The sequence below is a fragment of the Chanos chanos genome, chromosome 9, assembly GCF_902362185.1.
Source record: "Chanos chanos chromosome 9, fChaCha1.1, whole genome shotgun sequence".
Taxonomy (NCBI): domain Eukaryota; kingdom Metazoa; phylum Chordata; class Actinopteri; order Gonorynchiformes; family Chanidae; genus Chanos; species Chanos chanos.
The window spans coordinates 11,252,396-11,268,373 of NC_044503.1; the positions used below are offsets into that span (position 1 = coordinate 11,252,396).

At 42.5% G+C, this 15,978-nt stretch overlaps 1 protein-coding gene across 1 annotated transcript in view; it reads right to left on the reverse strand.

The window, feature by feature from the left end:
* Nucleotides 1-4,687: 4,687 nt before the first annotated feature.
* LOC115821358 (membrane-associated guanylate kinase, WW and PDZ domain-containing protein 1-like) overlaps nt 4,688-15,978 on the reverse strand; it is a 40,306-nt gene continuing 29,015 nt past the window's right edge. Inside the window, exons 13-18 of the mRNA XM_030785183.1 lie at nt 9,020-9,220; nt 8,423-8,490; nt 7,810-7,953; nt 7,249-7,387; nt 4,795-5,003; nt 4,688-4,744 (exon numbers count right to left, since the gene is read on the reverse strand). Of these exons, the coding sequence (XP_030641043.1) occupies nt 4,688-4,744; nt 4,795-5,003; nt 7,249-7,387; nt 7,810-7,953; nt 8,423-8,490; nt 9,020-9,220 (818 nt within the window). The remainder of the gene's footprint in view (nt 4,745-4,794; nt 5,004-7,248; nt 7,388-7,809; nt 7,954-8,422; nt 8,491-9,019; nt 9,221-15,978) is intronic.

The following is a 15,978-nucleotide window of genomic DNA, read 5'->3' on the forward strand; positions in this document are numbered from 1 at the left end:
AAGCAGTTACGTCCTTCTGTCGAATTATCAGCATAGTTTAGACTCAGTTACAGATAGTTTTATTGAGCTCCTTCTTTTACTGGAGCTCAGGTGACAAGAGCGCTGAAAATGCGGTCTAATGAAGCTTAGGATGCGTCCATTGGTTTCCAGTCTCTCTATGTTAAGTTCTAAACGGATTTTGTAATGGTACATCCTAAACGCGCTTCAGCCAACTGCCATTTTAGCTGTGACTATGACTTTATGCCACATGCTCAAGTACCCCCACCCTCTCTCTCTCTTTCTTTCACTCTCTCCCTCTCATCTACACATCTCACTGGTCAGTTATGAACCATGGTGTTGCAAACTTGCAAAATATAGTGCATAGTTGAAAATCAGTCATTTTATCTGAATAAAGTAATGCATAACTGTCACTGTGTTCCAGAACAGCTTTTGTGGATGTAAAAGAAATCACTGTTCACCTGCAGAGGAATCTAAATAATTAATGCATTACAAACTGATGCCCTTTCACTCTTTACAGTATCCTTCAGTCTTCACTCTAAGTATGCATCTGTTCACTCCTCTTTACACTCTTACACATGGTACTTTTTCCCCCAACCCTGTCCTATCTTTTTCTGTCATGATCATATTTACACGGTCTCTCAATCTTAGAAACCTATTGATTCACTCTTTAACTGCCTTTACTATCTGTATTTTGTCATCTTTCATTCAGGGGTATCATCTCTTGAGTGTGTATACAGCCTTTAAGTAATTGATAATGTGCTAAAGTGTTGGAGGTAATTGTATATATTGATACTGGACACAAGTCATATATTGGGCAAAAGATTGTTCATATGTGATGTTTGACTCTGAATAGACTAAGTAGTACTGATTTCTCAAGTAATGTTACCTGAGGTCTGTGGGTTATCCATTTATTGTGATACATACTTTGTCACAAGGTGTAGACTTAGGTGTGAACCTCAGAGCACCTACCCACCCACACACACCCACCCACACACACACACATAAACACATACCTGTTTTTATTTTCCATTTTTCATTCAGTCCACTGCTGCCTCCAGCTGGTTTAAACTGACAGTACAGTTACACTACTCAGAAGGAGTTGGAGTATATTGAATTGAATAATCACTGAGGTTTTAGCTTCAGTTTAAAAAATCAAGTAAAAAAAAAGTCACTAGATTTTGTGTATATTTCTAACAGTGAGAGCAATTATAATACAATTCAGGTCTTATAAAATAATCAAGCTTATACCTTTAAGTTTCATGTACTTGTATGGCTTTAAAGGCAAGCACTGCTATGTGAAGTTCCGCTATGAACAAAGCTATGAAGAAAAACTTCAGATTTCCATTTTTAAACCAGATACATGAATCTTTATTATAACTTTAATTTGAATTTGGTACTTGCATTTCAGTTATGGTTGATCATAACAATGTTATAATAATATTAGAAACATAACAATATAATTATAATTTCAGTGTCTATAATAAACTGTACACCTTCATTTATCATAACGTTTTGTCGTAATATCTACATATTTACATCACACATATACGGCCATAGACATGATGACAACTTCTGACTTGAAGGCATAGAGTTCAGAAACTGTACACTCTGGATTCATGAAGAATAATCTCTGTTTTACACAGTTTTAATAATGCTCCTATTCCCACATATGGCTGCATACGCATCATAACAGTCACTTGTTCCCAGGCCTGCTGGGTGTGCATCAAATGAAACTGAATTTGGCTGAGAATCTACATGTCTTACTGGTTTATACTGGAAAAATCACACTGGCTTTTCAAAGGCTTATAACTGCAAAAAAAAAATCTATGATTTCTGGAGCCGTAACCAGCAGTTTGTAAAAACATTTTTGGGAGGGTCCTTACTGAGCAAACTTTGACAGACGGTGTTCTCTTAGTGTCTGTTTATACAGGCACAGTTGAATTGAGTGTAGTGTTAACTGATTTCTGTGGATTTGCAGTAACATTTGGATATGCAAGACATTCAAATGTGTTCTGACTGCAGTGTAATCCAGTTTATGGCCCTGAGCTAAACTTAATACTAATAGACAAATGCCTGTAAAAAAAAAAAAGAAAGAAAGAAAGAAAAGAAAAAAGAAAAATGGTATTCAAAAACGTCTATTCATGGTAAAGCAGGGCTTAGGCTAAGACATTAACTCAGGGCCAAAGACCAGCAATTGATCTGTATCATTAGCATACAGTCCCCTTCCTCTGTCCTCCAGATTAAACAAGGTAAAAGGTAAAAGGATCAAGCCCCATATTCTCTCTCTCGCTCCTTATCTCTCTCTCTCTCTCTCTCTCTCTTCTTCTCTATCACCCTCCCTCTCTCTCTGGTCCCTGCCAACAAGACACTCCATCAATTAGAGACAAAGGGTCAGTCCTTGGAGTCTTTCACTAAAGAGGCTTTTCCCTATTGGTGCCATGCCATGGAATGCCTCTAAGCCTTTCTAATACTTTCTGTATGGATTTTACAGCAATTTCTGTTGAACAGAGCATAGGGGGGCCGATTCATTAACTGGTGTTACCCTCTGGTTTTTTTGGTCAGTGTTCATTTTTTTTTTTTTTTACTCCATGTCTCACTGAAACACCCTTCGGAGGAGTTCCCGTATGTGTTTTCCATATGCGACATGTAAGGACGACGGCTTTGAAAGACGACAAACAAAAGGAGATCGATGATGTCCCCTTGCCAACTCCGCTGCAACAAACTTAATCAATGCATCATTTTAAAAGGACTGCTTTCATCCGGTGATTTTCGTCTACTGAGGTCACGGATTCAAAAGGTTGAAAGACAGTTACCATGGCAACCAAAGGGGGCACATAGCAAATACAAAGCTCACTGGACAGTGGTTTCATAGTATGGCCGTAGCATACAATCTGAATACTTATCAGAACACTATGAATCCAGTCTATCCACCTCTTGCATATAAATACACTTGGCATCATCAATGTACATGCACATTTCTTCCCATTATTTCACGCCCCTCCCTGGAATCAGCACTTAAGAAAATAGTTAAGAAATGATGAGGTACAGAAGAGAGTAGTAATGTGTATGAAAAGTCATTTGAGAGAAATAACAAAACAAAACAAAACAAAAAAACTACCTCTCTATAACAATAACTGTGATATGTAGTCATGGGCTATGAAATTTATTGCTCTCTGACATGAGGTATGACAACATAAACTTAGCAATTCATATATCATGTGTCCTTCTATCTGCTATTAAGAACCCATAATAAATCATTTCTGCTACCCAAACGAGAGCAAAAAAAAAAAAAAATCAATGAGGTGAGTCAAGACTGAGAGCCAGAGGCACCAGACCAGGCCCCTGTGCTGCACTGAGGCCAAAAAACAATGACAGACTATTACATAATGAAAACCGGTGTGCAGTTCACCAACAGGGAATGAATGCAATAACGACAGACAGAAGGTAACTGAACGAGAGAACAGAATTATTGTAGACTCTCCAATTAGATGTAAGCGAGAGAACATGATATAGAGTCAGAGAGAGAGACGGACGTGACAGTGTGGGGAACAAAAGAAACAACAGGAAGATGAAGGAGGGCCCCCCCCCCCCCACACCAAATTCCTTTATCTCTTTCTCATTTCTTCGGCTAATATTAATAAAATTCATAAAATAACACGATTCACGGTAATATCAAGAAGTAGAACAAATCAATAGAAAAAATAGAGATTTTAAAATTTTACGTCATGACGGAGACACGACAACATGAATCCTCCTTTATTGGCAGAAATGCTATTTAGCAGATTTCGGAGGTTCTCCCCTCACACCTTCACCTCTCCTTGTCATTTTGTTCCCCTTCAACACCTGGTTTAGGGTCTGAAGGCTGGGTTTGAGCCAGGGGCCAGGTAGCAGACGGCCTGGCTGATAATGAGACAGTCCAGAGATGCTAGCGGCAGACAAGCTGCTGGCCCCTGACTCAGACTCAGCGTACTCAGACCCAGGGGACATGAGGAAAGAGAAGGGGTCACGTTTAGGATTAAGGGCCTCCAGCGACCCTTTTGAGAGCAGGTCCGTTTGGAGCCCCCTGGTGTAACCGGAGAAACCTGGTAAATCTATGTCAGGCTGAGCTCCAACAGGCAGAACAGGGACCCCTGAAAGAGGGAGTCGTCTCTTCTCAGCTCCCTGTTCCTCCTCATCCTCCCATTCTCTCTCTCTCTCCCACACGTTCTCTGCTGCTCCCTCACGATCTCTCCCTACCTTCCATTCACTCTCCCCTTCCTCTCTTTCATTCTCCTTTTGTCTCCCTCTGTTCTCCTCTCCATCTCCCTCTCTTTTCCGCTCTGGAGTCTTTCCTCTTACCCGTCGTCCTTGCTCTTCATTCTCCCTCTGTCTAGCAAGCTCATTCTCCTCCTCCTCCTCCCTGCCTCTCTCCCACTCTCTCTCCCACTCCTCCTCACTCTCCCACACCTCCTCTTCAACCTCCTCCCAGTCCAGCTTGGGTCTGGGGAGCTTCTGGTTTGGAATGGGAAGTGTAAGGTTTTCCCTCTCCATTTCCCCTTCCACTCTCCAATCCTCCTCCTCCTCCTCTTCCTCACTCTCACTTTCCACCCATTTCACTCTCTCTTCACTCTTACTCCTTCTTTCTCTCTCTCCTCTCCTCCTCTCTCTCTCTCTCCCTCTCTCGCTACGTGTAGTGCTATCTGCACCGTCATCTCTGTAGCTCCTCAGTGCGCTTCTGGGTAAGCTGTGAGAACTCCGCCTGCTTCTCTCGTCCCAACCCACGGACAGCGCCCTCCGAGACCGAGGCCTCCTGACCATGGTGCTGCTCTCCTCCCAGTCCGGCTCGCCGTCGAGTATCACCCTCCCTCTCGTCGCCCTGCTCTCCCTTCCCCATGTCCTCCACTCCTCTCGCCTCCTCCGCTCGTGCTTTCGCTCTCTGGACCTGCGGCTGCGCCCTACTGCAGCCAGACCCGACTCTGCGGGGTAGGATGAGGAGGAGGGGAAGGCTGCGTGGATATCACGGCCTGGAGAGAGAGAGAGAGAGAGAGAGAGAAGGGGAGAGAGAGAGAGAGAGAGAGAGAGAAGGAGAGAGAGAGAGAGAAGGAGAGAGAGAGGGAGAGAGAGAGAGAAGGGGAGAGAGAGAGAGAAGGAGAGAGAGAGATGGGGGAGAGAGAGAGAGAGAGAGAGAGAGAGAGAGAAGGAGAGAGAGAGAGAGAGGGAGAGAGGGGGAGAGAAAGACAGACAGAGAGAGAGAGAGAGAAGGAGAGAGAGAAGGAGAGAGAGAGAAATGGTGAGAGACAGATTCTTCATTAACTATATGAGAAACACTTTAAGTTAAGGAAGTTTTTCTTCTCACTCTGTATCAAAGCTAAAAAAAATTACACTAAAAATGGTCTTTTACAAAAGCCCAAATCTGAAACTCTATTGATAACCCACAGACATAACAGTCACTTCTTTGAGCTACATAATGATGTTTTCATCAATTTCCCATTTAACCCTATCAACTGCATGAACTGTTTCTCCTGAATTTGTGCTTGAAATTGATTTACAAATTGAGTTCCAATGATGTGCTTTCAAATGCTAAATATGTGCTTTGAAAAGCAAATGGAGTATCGGGATAATGTCACTGTTCTCAACGGGAAAGAACCGAACAGAGGAGCATAAAAAAAACAATACAATATGACTACACCAGTAACTGCCCGTTACGACATTTCAGAGACTCCATTACAGTTAAGAATAAAGGAAAACCTGAATGAAAACTGATGGTGCCTACACATCAAATGCTTATTACTCTATCCAAGCCCAGATGGCAGATAAGCTAATACACTTTGCTTTTACCACTGAGATCACACATCAGTGGCAGATCCTGGTTTTCGAGAGTGTCATATCAGATTAATTTCAAATATAGTAAAATATCAAACGTCAACATGGCATCATAATCCTGTAAAAGTCATTTAATCCTGTATTTGAAGAAAACGAGCCTCGTGTGACCATGCGACATGGGCAGTGAGACGCTGCGTAAGTATAAGACTTCAACGTAAATGACTCAGTCTGCGATGCATTACCAGCGCACCCGTAACGACTACAAAGTGCTAATCTATACTGTAGCTTCAACAGACAACACATATGAGTAAACTGTAACTTACAGCTCGGCCGGCACGTCAGATTAGCTTTTATTTGTCACACTGTACTGAGGACAACATCACACACATGACTCTGAATGGAGGACAATGGGGGAGTAACACGTACACTTGGACAAACAGCAGACTCATTAAGCACAGTTCAAATGTACACAGTTGAAACGTACACAGTTCAAACGTACACAGTTCAAACGTAAGACGTGAGCAAGGAGAAAAGATGTAAAGAGACAGAAAAATGGAGAACTAACAGGAACGACTACCAACCGCGTATTCTCGGTCCGTCCAATGACATAGAAGCAGGGCTCTCCCAGCTTTGAGTTGGTCATACAAAGAGACAGACTTGAGAGCTCCACTAATAGAAAGAGAGAGAAAAGACGGGAGAAGCCACAGAAGAACGAAGGAGAGCAGGAAAAAGGGGGTAGAGGAAAGGACAAAAAAGAAACAAAAGAAAGGAAATATGGAAAGGGAGAGTTTGACGGGAACATAATGACAGAGATAAAGAAGGAGTGAGAAACAGAAATATGGAAAGAAGCACCCAAACAATAAAACGAAGACAAAGAACCCAAATCATGAAGGGAGAGAGACGGTAAGCACAACAGGAGAAAGAAGAAGAGATAATCACTTGTTAGTAAGCCGACAACTGATTACGGCAGGATACTGTGAGAGGGTGTTAACTGTAAGATCCCTGCAAGATTCCAAACCAGGATGAAAGAAATTTCCCAACATTCAGGACTGCCTGCATTTGTCCTCCATTTTCACTCCCTTTCATTCTGTTTTGTAAGTAGCATTTAAAGTAAAATTCAAAAAAGAAAGGAAAAGAAAAGAAATATATGTATATCTATATCTATCTATATATAAACATATATATCTATTTATCTATCAATATATCTATCTATCTATCTATCTATCTATCTATATATATATATGTTTCTATAATTGATGATTAGTAGGAGTAGGAGGAAGAGAATCATCATGTCTCGACGTTCTGAATCTTTCTGAGGCGAACGGATTTCAGATGACGCTTTACAGTTTTATCTCAGGTATAAACAAGGGCGTTCTCCTTCCAGTGTTTCCAGTCTAGTGAACATTGAAACCCTCCCGCCCTGTGTTTTTCCTGCAGTTGTCTTACCATAGTCGGGGACATATCCGTTTCCTCTCTTCAACACTAGGTGGATACGGTGTCCTGCTGTCCTGATCTGCTCCACTGCCTGACTGTGGGTCATTCCCACAGTGCTGTTCCCGTTTATCTCCACCAACTGATCGCTCACCTACACATCAAACAGCACAGCGGAGCACGCCATGTCGAGATTACGCACACCTCCGCTCAGTCACACGCATTTTACACGGGCACTCACGGATGAAGAACCCAAATACGTGAGAACAGATGATCATGTGAAGAGGAAGATATTTTTATTTTTTATATTTTCTAAAAATATTCAATTGCTAATCGGTCAGTTGCGCTGTGAAAAAAACGACGATTGTTTGAACCAGAAAATGTGATGTAAAATTCTATATAATAACAAACGAACAAACACACAAAGACACACACAAAGACACACACACACACACACACACACCAGTCACTAGCTCTTATTCTTCATACTGTTAATTAGAATTGCCCTAAATACGCCCCCCCCCCCTCACGCACACACGCACACACACACACACACACACACACACACAGACTGACCTGTATCTTGTGACTGCGTGAGGCAGGTCCTCCCTCCATCAGTCCCAGTACATACAGGCCCATGTTATACTCACTGCCCCCCCTCAGACTGAAGCCAAATCCCGTGGGCCCCCTCTCCAGATCCACACTGTAATAGCGCGAGTCCTGCTGAGGGCGGGTACAGAGAGAGGGTGTGTGTGAGTCTCGTTAAAATGCTGACAGAACACTAATAAAAGAGACCCAGTAATTAAGCTTGATTGTGCATGACTGATTTATGCAGTGTAAAACATTAACACAGGTGTCATTTACATCAACAGCGTGGGATTACTGGTTTTAGAGATTTATTAAAATTTCTTACTGACTGGTACCTTAGAGGACGCTTAGAAGATTTCAAAATACACAAAACGAGGCAAGATTAAAGGAATCTGACAAAATAAGAAACACTAATTTCATTAAAGCAATGTTCTTAACAAACAAACAGTCCTGAGTCAGACTTCGTACGTCAGTGTTAAAGAAAGGAAAAAACTCAGCATCTAACAGGACAGTAGTGCCACTGAAGATGAGGACAGAGCGGTTACCATGGCAACATACACATTATAAGGTATGCGCGCTATATGCTAACTTCTAGCCTCACCTTGGATCGTGACCTCTGGCCTTTCCTGATTCTGTAATTGGGGTCAAAGTCTGAGTTCTCAGAGGAGTCTGTGAGAGAGGAGGAGGAGAATGTGGATGTTGTCAGCACAGTGACACAGAGTGAGGGAGAATGAGAGTAGGGCAAAACACATGACGTTTTGAGAAACCATAATGCCTCTCTATTATACAGCATTTATCTGAGGGATGGAGACGGATCTTTTTCAGAGGATACAGCTCTGATTCTGTTAATGCGTTTTATTTTTTAAGACAGTGAATGAAAGGGCATGTGTTTGGTTTTGTGTACTACAGCATTCTAAGTATAGTACAAGTACAGCCATAGTACGTAGGAGGGCCTCAGTTATTCTGTAAGAGTCGATGATTTAAGATTAAGAGAAAGCCCCCACCACTCCTGTATGTAATAAAGACGTGAAGGCACAATAATACACTGTTAGCTCAGCAGTAACTTTAATCCAGTGAACAAGGTATTCATAAACATAAAGTCCTTAGTTATTCAGTGTCCCAAGTAGAGATTTTCAAAGAGGCGCTTTTAAATACAAGTTGGGTTTGGAATTTCGGGCGGTTGTTTTTTGTAACTCACGAGCGCTGGAGCGAGGGACGATGGTGAGGCGAAGCGTGTTTCCGGCTCGACGCAGGAGCTGAGCGAGTTCACGGTGAGGGAGGGTCACCACCGAACGTCCTTCCACCGCCTCCAGTCTGTCCCCCGGCCGAATCTGACCGCTCCGCGCCGCGGGACTGCCCCTCCGCACAGTCACGAAACGGTGAGGAAGTAGAGAGGCAGCTAAAGAAAGAGAGAAAGAAAGAGAGAGAGAGGGAGAGAAATTTATCATGCCTCACCAAAACTGACAATGTTAAAAAATAAACAAAATTAGAGGCGACCTGTGTGTTGTCCGTTGAGCACAGGTAAAGCAAATGATGTCTGTCTCCACCGTTCAAAATAATTGCATTAATGTTCAAATTTCAAGCCACCTATTATGATTATAAAGTCATGTACTGCTAAAGTAATTGAGTCTGGCCGCTCTGTTTCGCCTTTATGAAAGTGTCCTACCCATGTTGCAGAATACTAATTGAGGCCAGTGCTATAAATTCTTGGCCACAATCCAGGAACAGCTAGTAAATTGCCACAATTTAAAAGTGTTCCTTTTAGGCCGTCCAGAACCAGTTCTACCTGAGCAGGGCATTTGAGGATAAGGATATAGATTTCGGCAGAGAAAACCGGCTGAGAAAGCACATTTCAACCAATTAGAAGCCAAAAAAAGGATGGGTGCAAACCATCACTTCAAAAGACGATCTTAAAAGATATCCTTTAGCCTAAGAGTGAACAGAGCAAAGTTTAAAGCACCTAATTTCCACAAGAGAGCTGAATTTACAAACGTGAAGACAAGACGGCGTACAGCGAAAAGGAGGATGCGTTGTTTCTTTGGAACAGGCAGTGAAATCATATGAGTCAAGGAAAATACCTTACGGTCGCCCCAGGGGAGACCAAGCAGGGAGTGAAAGGGAGATAAGGTGATGGATGGGAGAAGAAAAGAGAAAAGTGAGGAGCATTTGAAGGAGACAGAGCAAAAGACAGAGAGGGAGGAGAAGAGGGAGAGAATGAGGGAGGGAGGGAGGGAGGGAGAGAGGGAGCAGAAGGGAGAGAGGCAAAGAGAGAGAGAGAGAGGGAGAGAGAGAGATATTGGCTGAGTTCAGTTAGTCATCACCCTGGCCAAAACACTATCTCGGTTCAGCTCCACGATGTCAAACTCATTCCAGAATGGCCATTTAGGGCATAAGCCAAAAAAAAAAAAAAAAAAAAGATGGAGTGTTGAAATAAATTGCTACTGATATTACACATTTTCCTTGGAAGGATGCAAAAAAAAGCAAGGCAAGGGGAACAGATTTTATAGCTGTCCACAGAGCTAGCCTTTGATTGGAAGGACTGCCCGGGCTTGTGTAGTCACCAGGGAGAATGTTCTTGTCCCGTGTTCAGACTTCCGTCCCTGGACCAAAGTCAATATCAGGGCCTCCATTAGTCTGTGCCATTAACTGAGAACAGCAACTTGTTCTGTGCTGACCTACTTTGGAACATGTGCGGGCACACAGACACACAGACACACACACACACACACACACACACACACACTAGCACTAATGCTACATACCATATATTGATGTTTGTGTTGAGTCGGTTCCTTTAACGCAGTGAAAATTCAAATTCTGGTCTTGCCACTGACTGAAATACTTTTTGGGCTTCTCCAGTCTACCCTGGCTGGTCTAGCATTACAGGTCCTCCTGTGATGGTTCTGGAGAGGACATGTCTCAGTACAGACATTCATTACTGTTCTAATGATGAGAAAAACAAAGTTAAGCTTTAACCTAGTGTTCAATCCTGCCAGTCCCTGAAAATCATTAGTTTGTGAACGGTGCTGAGCATACCATGACTCACACACAGCAGCTGCCCTGCGGAAACTCGTTTCAGATCAGATGGGAACAGCTTAGGACAGTTCAGGTGATTTCTTGCTCTCTCTCTCTCTGTACTCTCTCTCTCTCTCTCTCTCTCTCTCTCTCATACTTAACCAAAGCACATATAGCCTTTAAACTATCTAGATTTATACTATTCATAGTATATCTATCTATCTGTCTATCTACCTATCTATTACAGACACATATGAGCACAGAAACACACACACACACACACACACCCACAAAGACATACTGAGAGAAAGGACAGGGGACTTTTCAAAAATAGACAGCATCATCATCCGTTTCTCTCAAAAGGCCACGTTCAAGTGACAACTACATTTAAGTTAATAGAAGTAAGCTGATAGGTCATTAATCCTCGAGGCAAATGCAATCTCTTCAAGCTTTTCTCAAGCATTTATCTCTGGAATCTGTCCATTGCTCTTCTTCCTCCTCTGTCTCTGTCTCTTTCTCTCTCTCTCTCTCTTTCTCTTTTTCACTTTCACATTCTATCACTCTTCTGACGCTTGTCTTAGCCGCTCCTGTGCAAGCCTTACAGCTACTTTTATTGAAATGGTAGAGACAGCTGTCTCAACAGTGTGCAGCCAAAGCTGTTATATAAGCCAACAGACACTGCAAAACAGAGGCCGAATACAGAATGCAAGCTCATCTCCCTATAACACAGATGATATTAAAAAAAACAAAAAAAACCCCTTCACTGTTCTCTGCATTGTCTCAAACAATGTTCTCTATGCTTCACTGCAATTAGCTCCTGTCATGGCGATAAACACGCTGCGATATTTGCTGTGCTGAATATATTAATGTTTAATCTCATATGAGGTTACGTTTTGTTCAGTTGTATCTCTCAACCTAATGTAAATTAACATGATTTATTTAAAAAAGACAATGTATATATGAAAGAAATATTGCCTTATGACAAAACATAACATCTTTAACATCCTAATTTTTTATGATGATGTCATCATAGTATCTTATTAAAGGCTGACCAGTCATGAATACACAAATGTCCACTGGTCCATTGTCCCAGACAATGGCTGAGTTTATGCAATGCCAATGCCTTTTTCCTACTGCAAGAGTGAGGGAGGGATTCCCTCTGTTATGCCTCAGCAGAAATGCACAACACACACACATACACACACACACACACACACACACACACACACTCATACACACACACACACACACTCATACACTCACACACAATCACACACATACACACACACACACACACACACACACTCTGAGAGAGAGAGAGAGAGAGAGAGAGGGAGAAAGAGAGAGAACACAAACCCGTCTTAGCCTTTAGACTGTGCTGGAGGGCATTCAAGCGCAGAATAAGCTACATAAGACAGAATTTAAGCTGAAACATGTGGAGAGTATAAGACCCCCCTCCCCCCTTCCCACACACACACACACACACACACACACACACACACACACACACACACCAGTTTGCATTAGCGAGTCATTAACGTTAGCAGTGCTGATAAGCGTTGAGCAGTAATTCCAGTCTTTCTGCCACTCCTCCTCCTCGTCTCCATAAAGGCCATGGAAACTCAGACAAGCTAGAATGAGTCGCAGCTCCTCTGGCTCTGCGCGTCTGTGAACCAGAGCGGCATACTAAAACCAGAAAGAGCCACACACTGAAACACACACATTCACTCTGCTGAGGCATTCACTGCTGCAATTACTGCTACTGCTGTTACCACGAACACTGAAACAGCTACCAATTAAAAACCCCTATTGCATCACAGAAGCTACTGCCGCATCTACATACACTGTTACTGTGCACACAGCTTCAAAAAAAAAAAAAAAAATAGTAGTATTTCTTTACAAATGACAGCACACATCTTCTTTGACCAATAATGTCAAAATTCCACCTCTACTTGTTACTATGCCGACAACATCAGCTATGACAACAGCTACTTCTGCTGTATCAACCACTGTAACTGTACTGCAGTCAATAACTACAGGTGCTGTAAACTCAGCTTCATGTATTTTTCATCAGGTGGTACTGTCCGCAAGCATAGTTTTGTAGGTATGACGGCAGGACAGAGTTCACTGGGCAAACGTGCTGTAGCCAACAGTCTGTCAGTCTGGAAACCCTGACCCACTAAAGGGCTCATACACTTCTAAATCTCTCATCGAGAACCATGCAAGAGTGAGCAAAAATAACAACAACAACAACAATAACAAAATACTATGTAAAAAAAGAGGACTTTGCTAAGCTGTTATCAACCACTACATATATGTTAATGACAAGCTGTAACAATACAACTGAGGAGAATGTGCAGAGGTAATTTATCTGTGAAAAAGTGTTTATATCTGTGAAAAAAGATTATATTTGACATATTTTGGTTCCAGTTAAGAGCTCCTGATGAAAGATGAGCTGAATTTCAATAATACAGTGTTACACAACATGCAGTGGAGTTTTCTGGATGTGACTGTTCAAGTGGGAGAGGGGAATCCCTACAGACTTTAAAAGAATGGAGAGATTGAAGAGAGAGAGTGAGAGAGGGAGCGAGAGAGAGAGAGAGAGAGAGAGAGGTAGTCCAAATAATATACATATAATATACAATACAATTTTGCTGGATGTCTGTGATACACTGCAACAAATACTCATTCAGCATTAACACATTAACACAGAGTAACATGTTACAATTCAACATCTGTATCTTATACACACTAAATCACTAAATATCTATCTATCCATCTATCTATCTATCTATCTATCTATCTATCTATCTATCTATCTATCTATCTATCTATCTATCTCTACACACACACGCGCGCGCATGCACACACATATCTATCTGAAAGACCACATTTCCTCAACACCTCAACATACGCGCACACACACAACACTTTACACACACCATTAAAACAACACTGCTACACTCCTTACAGCCACATCAGTGTCATTCTGTCAGTGTCAATCAATCTAATGCGCATACACACACACTCACACACACACACATTCACAAGTGGTGTGAACCACACAGAGTACAACGACAACAACAATAACAAAAAAAAGAAAACACCACAGCAGCCCACATGCGTAAGTACACCAGCAGCACATGCTAAGGCCAGGAAATGACTGCAGTTCAGCAACACAAGAGAAAGCACAAGTTTAAAATAAATAAATAAATAAATAAATAATAATTACGTTTGGATTCCTTCACACTTTTCAAAGCCGACTGCAGTCTCTCCAACATGGCTTTATGAGTTCAGAATCAGAGTCCTAAACGTAGATCAATCCCCGCTCATTAGGGTCCACTCACAGGGAGAAAAATTAAAGAAAAAAAAAACGGACCACACAAACAAACAAACCATGCCTCTGTCGCTCTGCAGGAGAAATGCTCAACGTAGCAAGCAGTTTCTATCCCGCTAGCTCACTGAGAGTGAGTGAGAAAATGGGAGGGAGGGAGGGAGGGAGTAAGAGGGTGAGAGAGAGCGAGAGAGAGAGAGAAAGAGAGAGAGAGAGAGAAAGAGTGATATGGGAGGGAGGAGTGAAAGAAGGATTGAGGGAAAAGAGAACGTTTTAATCTTCCGACCACTGCAGAGCAAGGGATGTACTGACAGAGAGAGAGGGGTCGGAATAGAAGAGAGGTGAGGGAGAGGTTGAAGGAGGCAGATAGACAGAATGTGAGAGACAGAGAGAGAGAGAGAGAGAGAGAGAGAGGGAAAGAGAGAGAGAGAGAGAGAGAGAGAGAGAGAGAGAGAGAGAGAGAGAGAGAGAGCGAGAGCAAGGGTGGGAGAAATGAATAAATCAGGTAGAATTGAGAAGAGATTGAGGGAATAATGAGGAACTGAAGAGATAAAGCAGAGAGGCTGATTTCTCTTAACCAGGAATAAGGGATCAGAGAGAGAGAGAGAGAAAAGAGAGGAATAGATGAAATGAAGTGAAATGAGACTCAGACAGGGGGAGAGAGATGCACCTCCATGAGTAATCTGGCTTTGAAAATGTAGATGCATATTGGTCACGCCAATAAAGCAAATTGAATTTCTCCAGGAGGCACAATAGCGAGAGGGGCATTTAGCGCAAGAGAGAGAGATAAAGGACAGCAGGCGAAAAAAGGGAGGAGAGAGAGAGAGAGAGAGAGAGAGAGAGTGAGTGAAAGAGAGGGGGAGAGAATAGAACAGAAAGGGCGGTAAAACTGATGACCTACGCATTTGCTTGCTTAAGGGTAAAATATGCTAATGCTATAGTTAATCTGATATACTGTAGATTGTATGGATGTTACTTTGGCTAATAAAGTCTTATGCTAAAGTCACTGGATCACTTATTTCTCTGCTCAGTCTCAAACAGCGGTAGACTATATAACCAGATTATTGTCCGACAGCAAGTCGTCTCATACAAAATAGAGTCAATAGGTCTGCTTAGTGGTGAGGGTAACACACGTTCATCCCTGAGCTATCATCTGAAATGCCTTGTCAGAGGGTGTCAGACCCAATAATCTCTCTATTGATCCAGTCGATCTTTTTCTTTTTTTGACCTCCGACATATTCATTTTTCTCTCTAAAGCACCCAGTGTCAGACACTTACACCGCACAAACACAAGTGTATGTGCGCATGCACATAAACACACACAAATGCACCTACGCTTGCGTGCACACACGCACACACATGCATACAAAACGTGCACACACACACGCACATGCACACACACACACACGCACAGACATACCATAATCATGACCACTTAATTCCGTACACTTGTACAGCCTGAGAAACCAATGAGCGTAGTGGATAATGTCATGTAGCTTTAGGCAAGCTTCCCTTAGCCCTGTATGGCCTGTGTGTGTCAAGTCAGGGCACTTTTGACCCCACACGTTAGATAACGCTTCAAGAGACACACATGTTTGTCACTCACTCTCGGTGACACGTGCCAGCCAATCATCAAACACGTTTCACCAGCGTTCGCTTACTGCGTGCCTGTGTTTACTGAGTCAACAGATTGATTAAGTGCATATAATCAAGCGGGAATCAAATCGAAAGAGAGAAATCACTTGGCGGGCAGCACTGGGGATGGGGAGTTTTTAGAAGCTGGGCTTTTAGTGATGTACTGGCCTCAT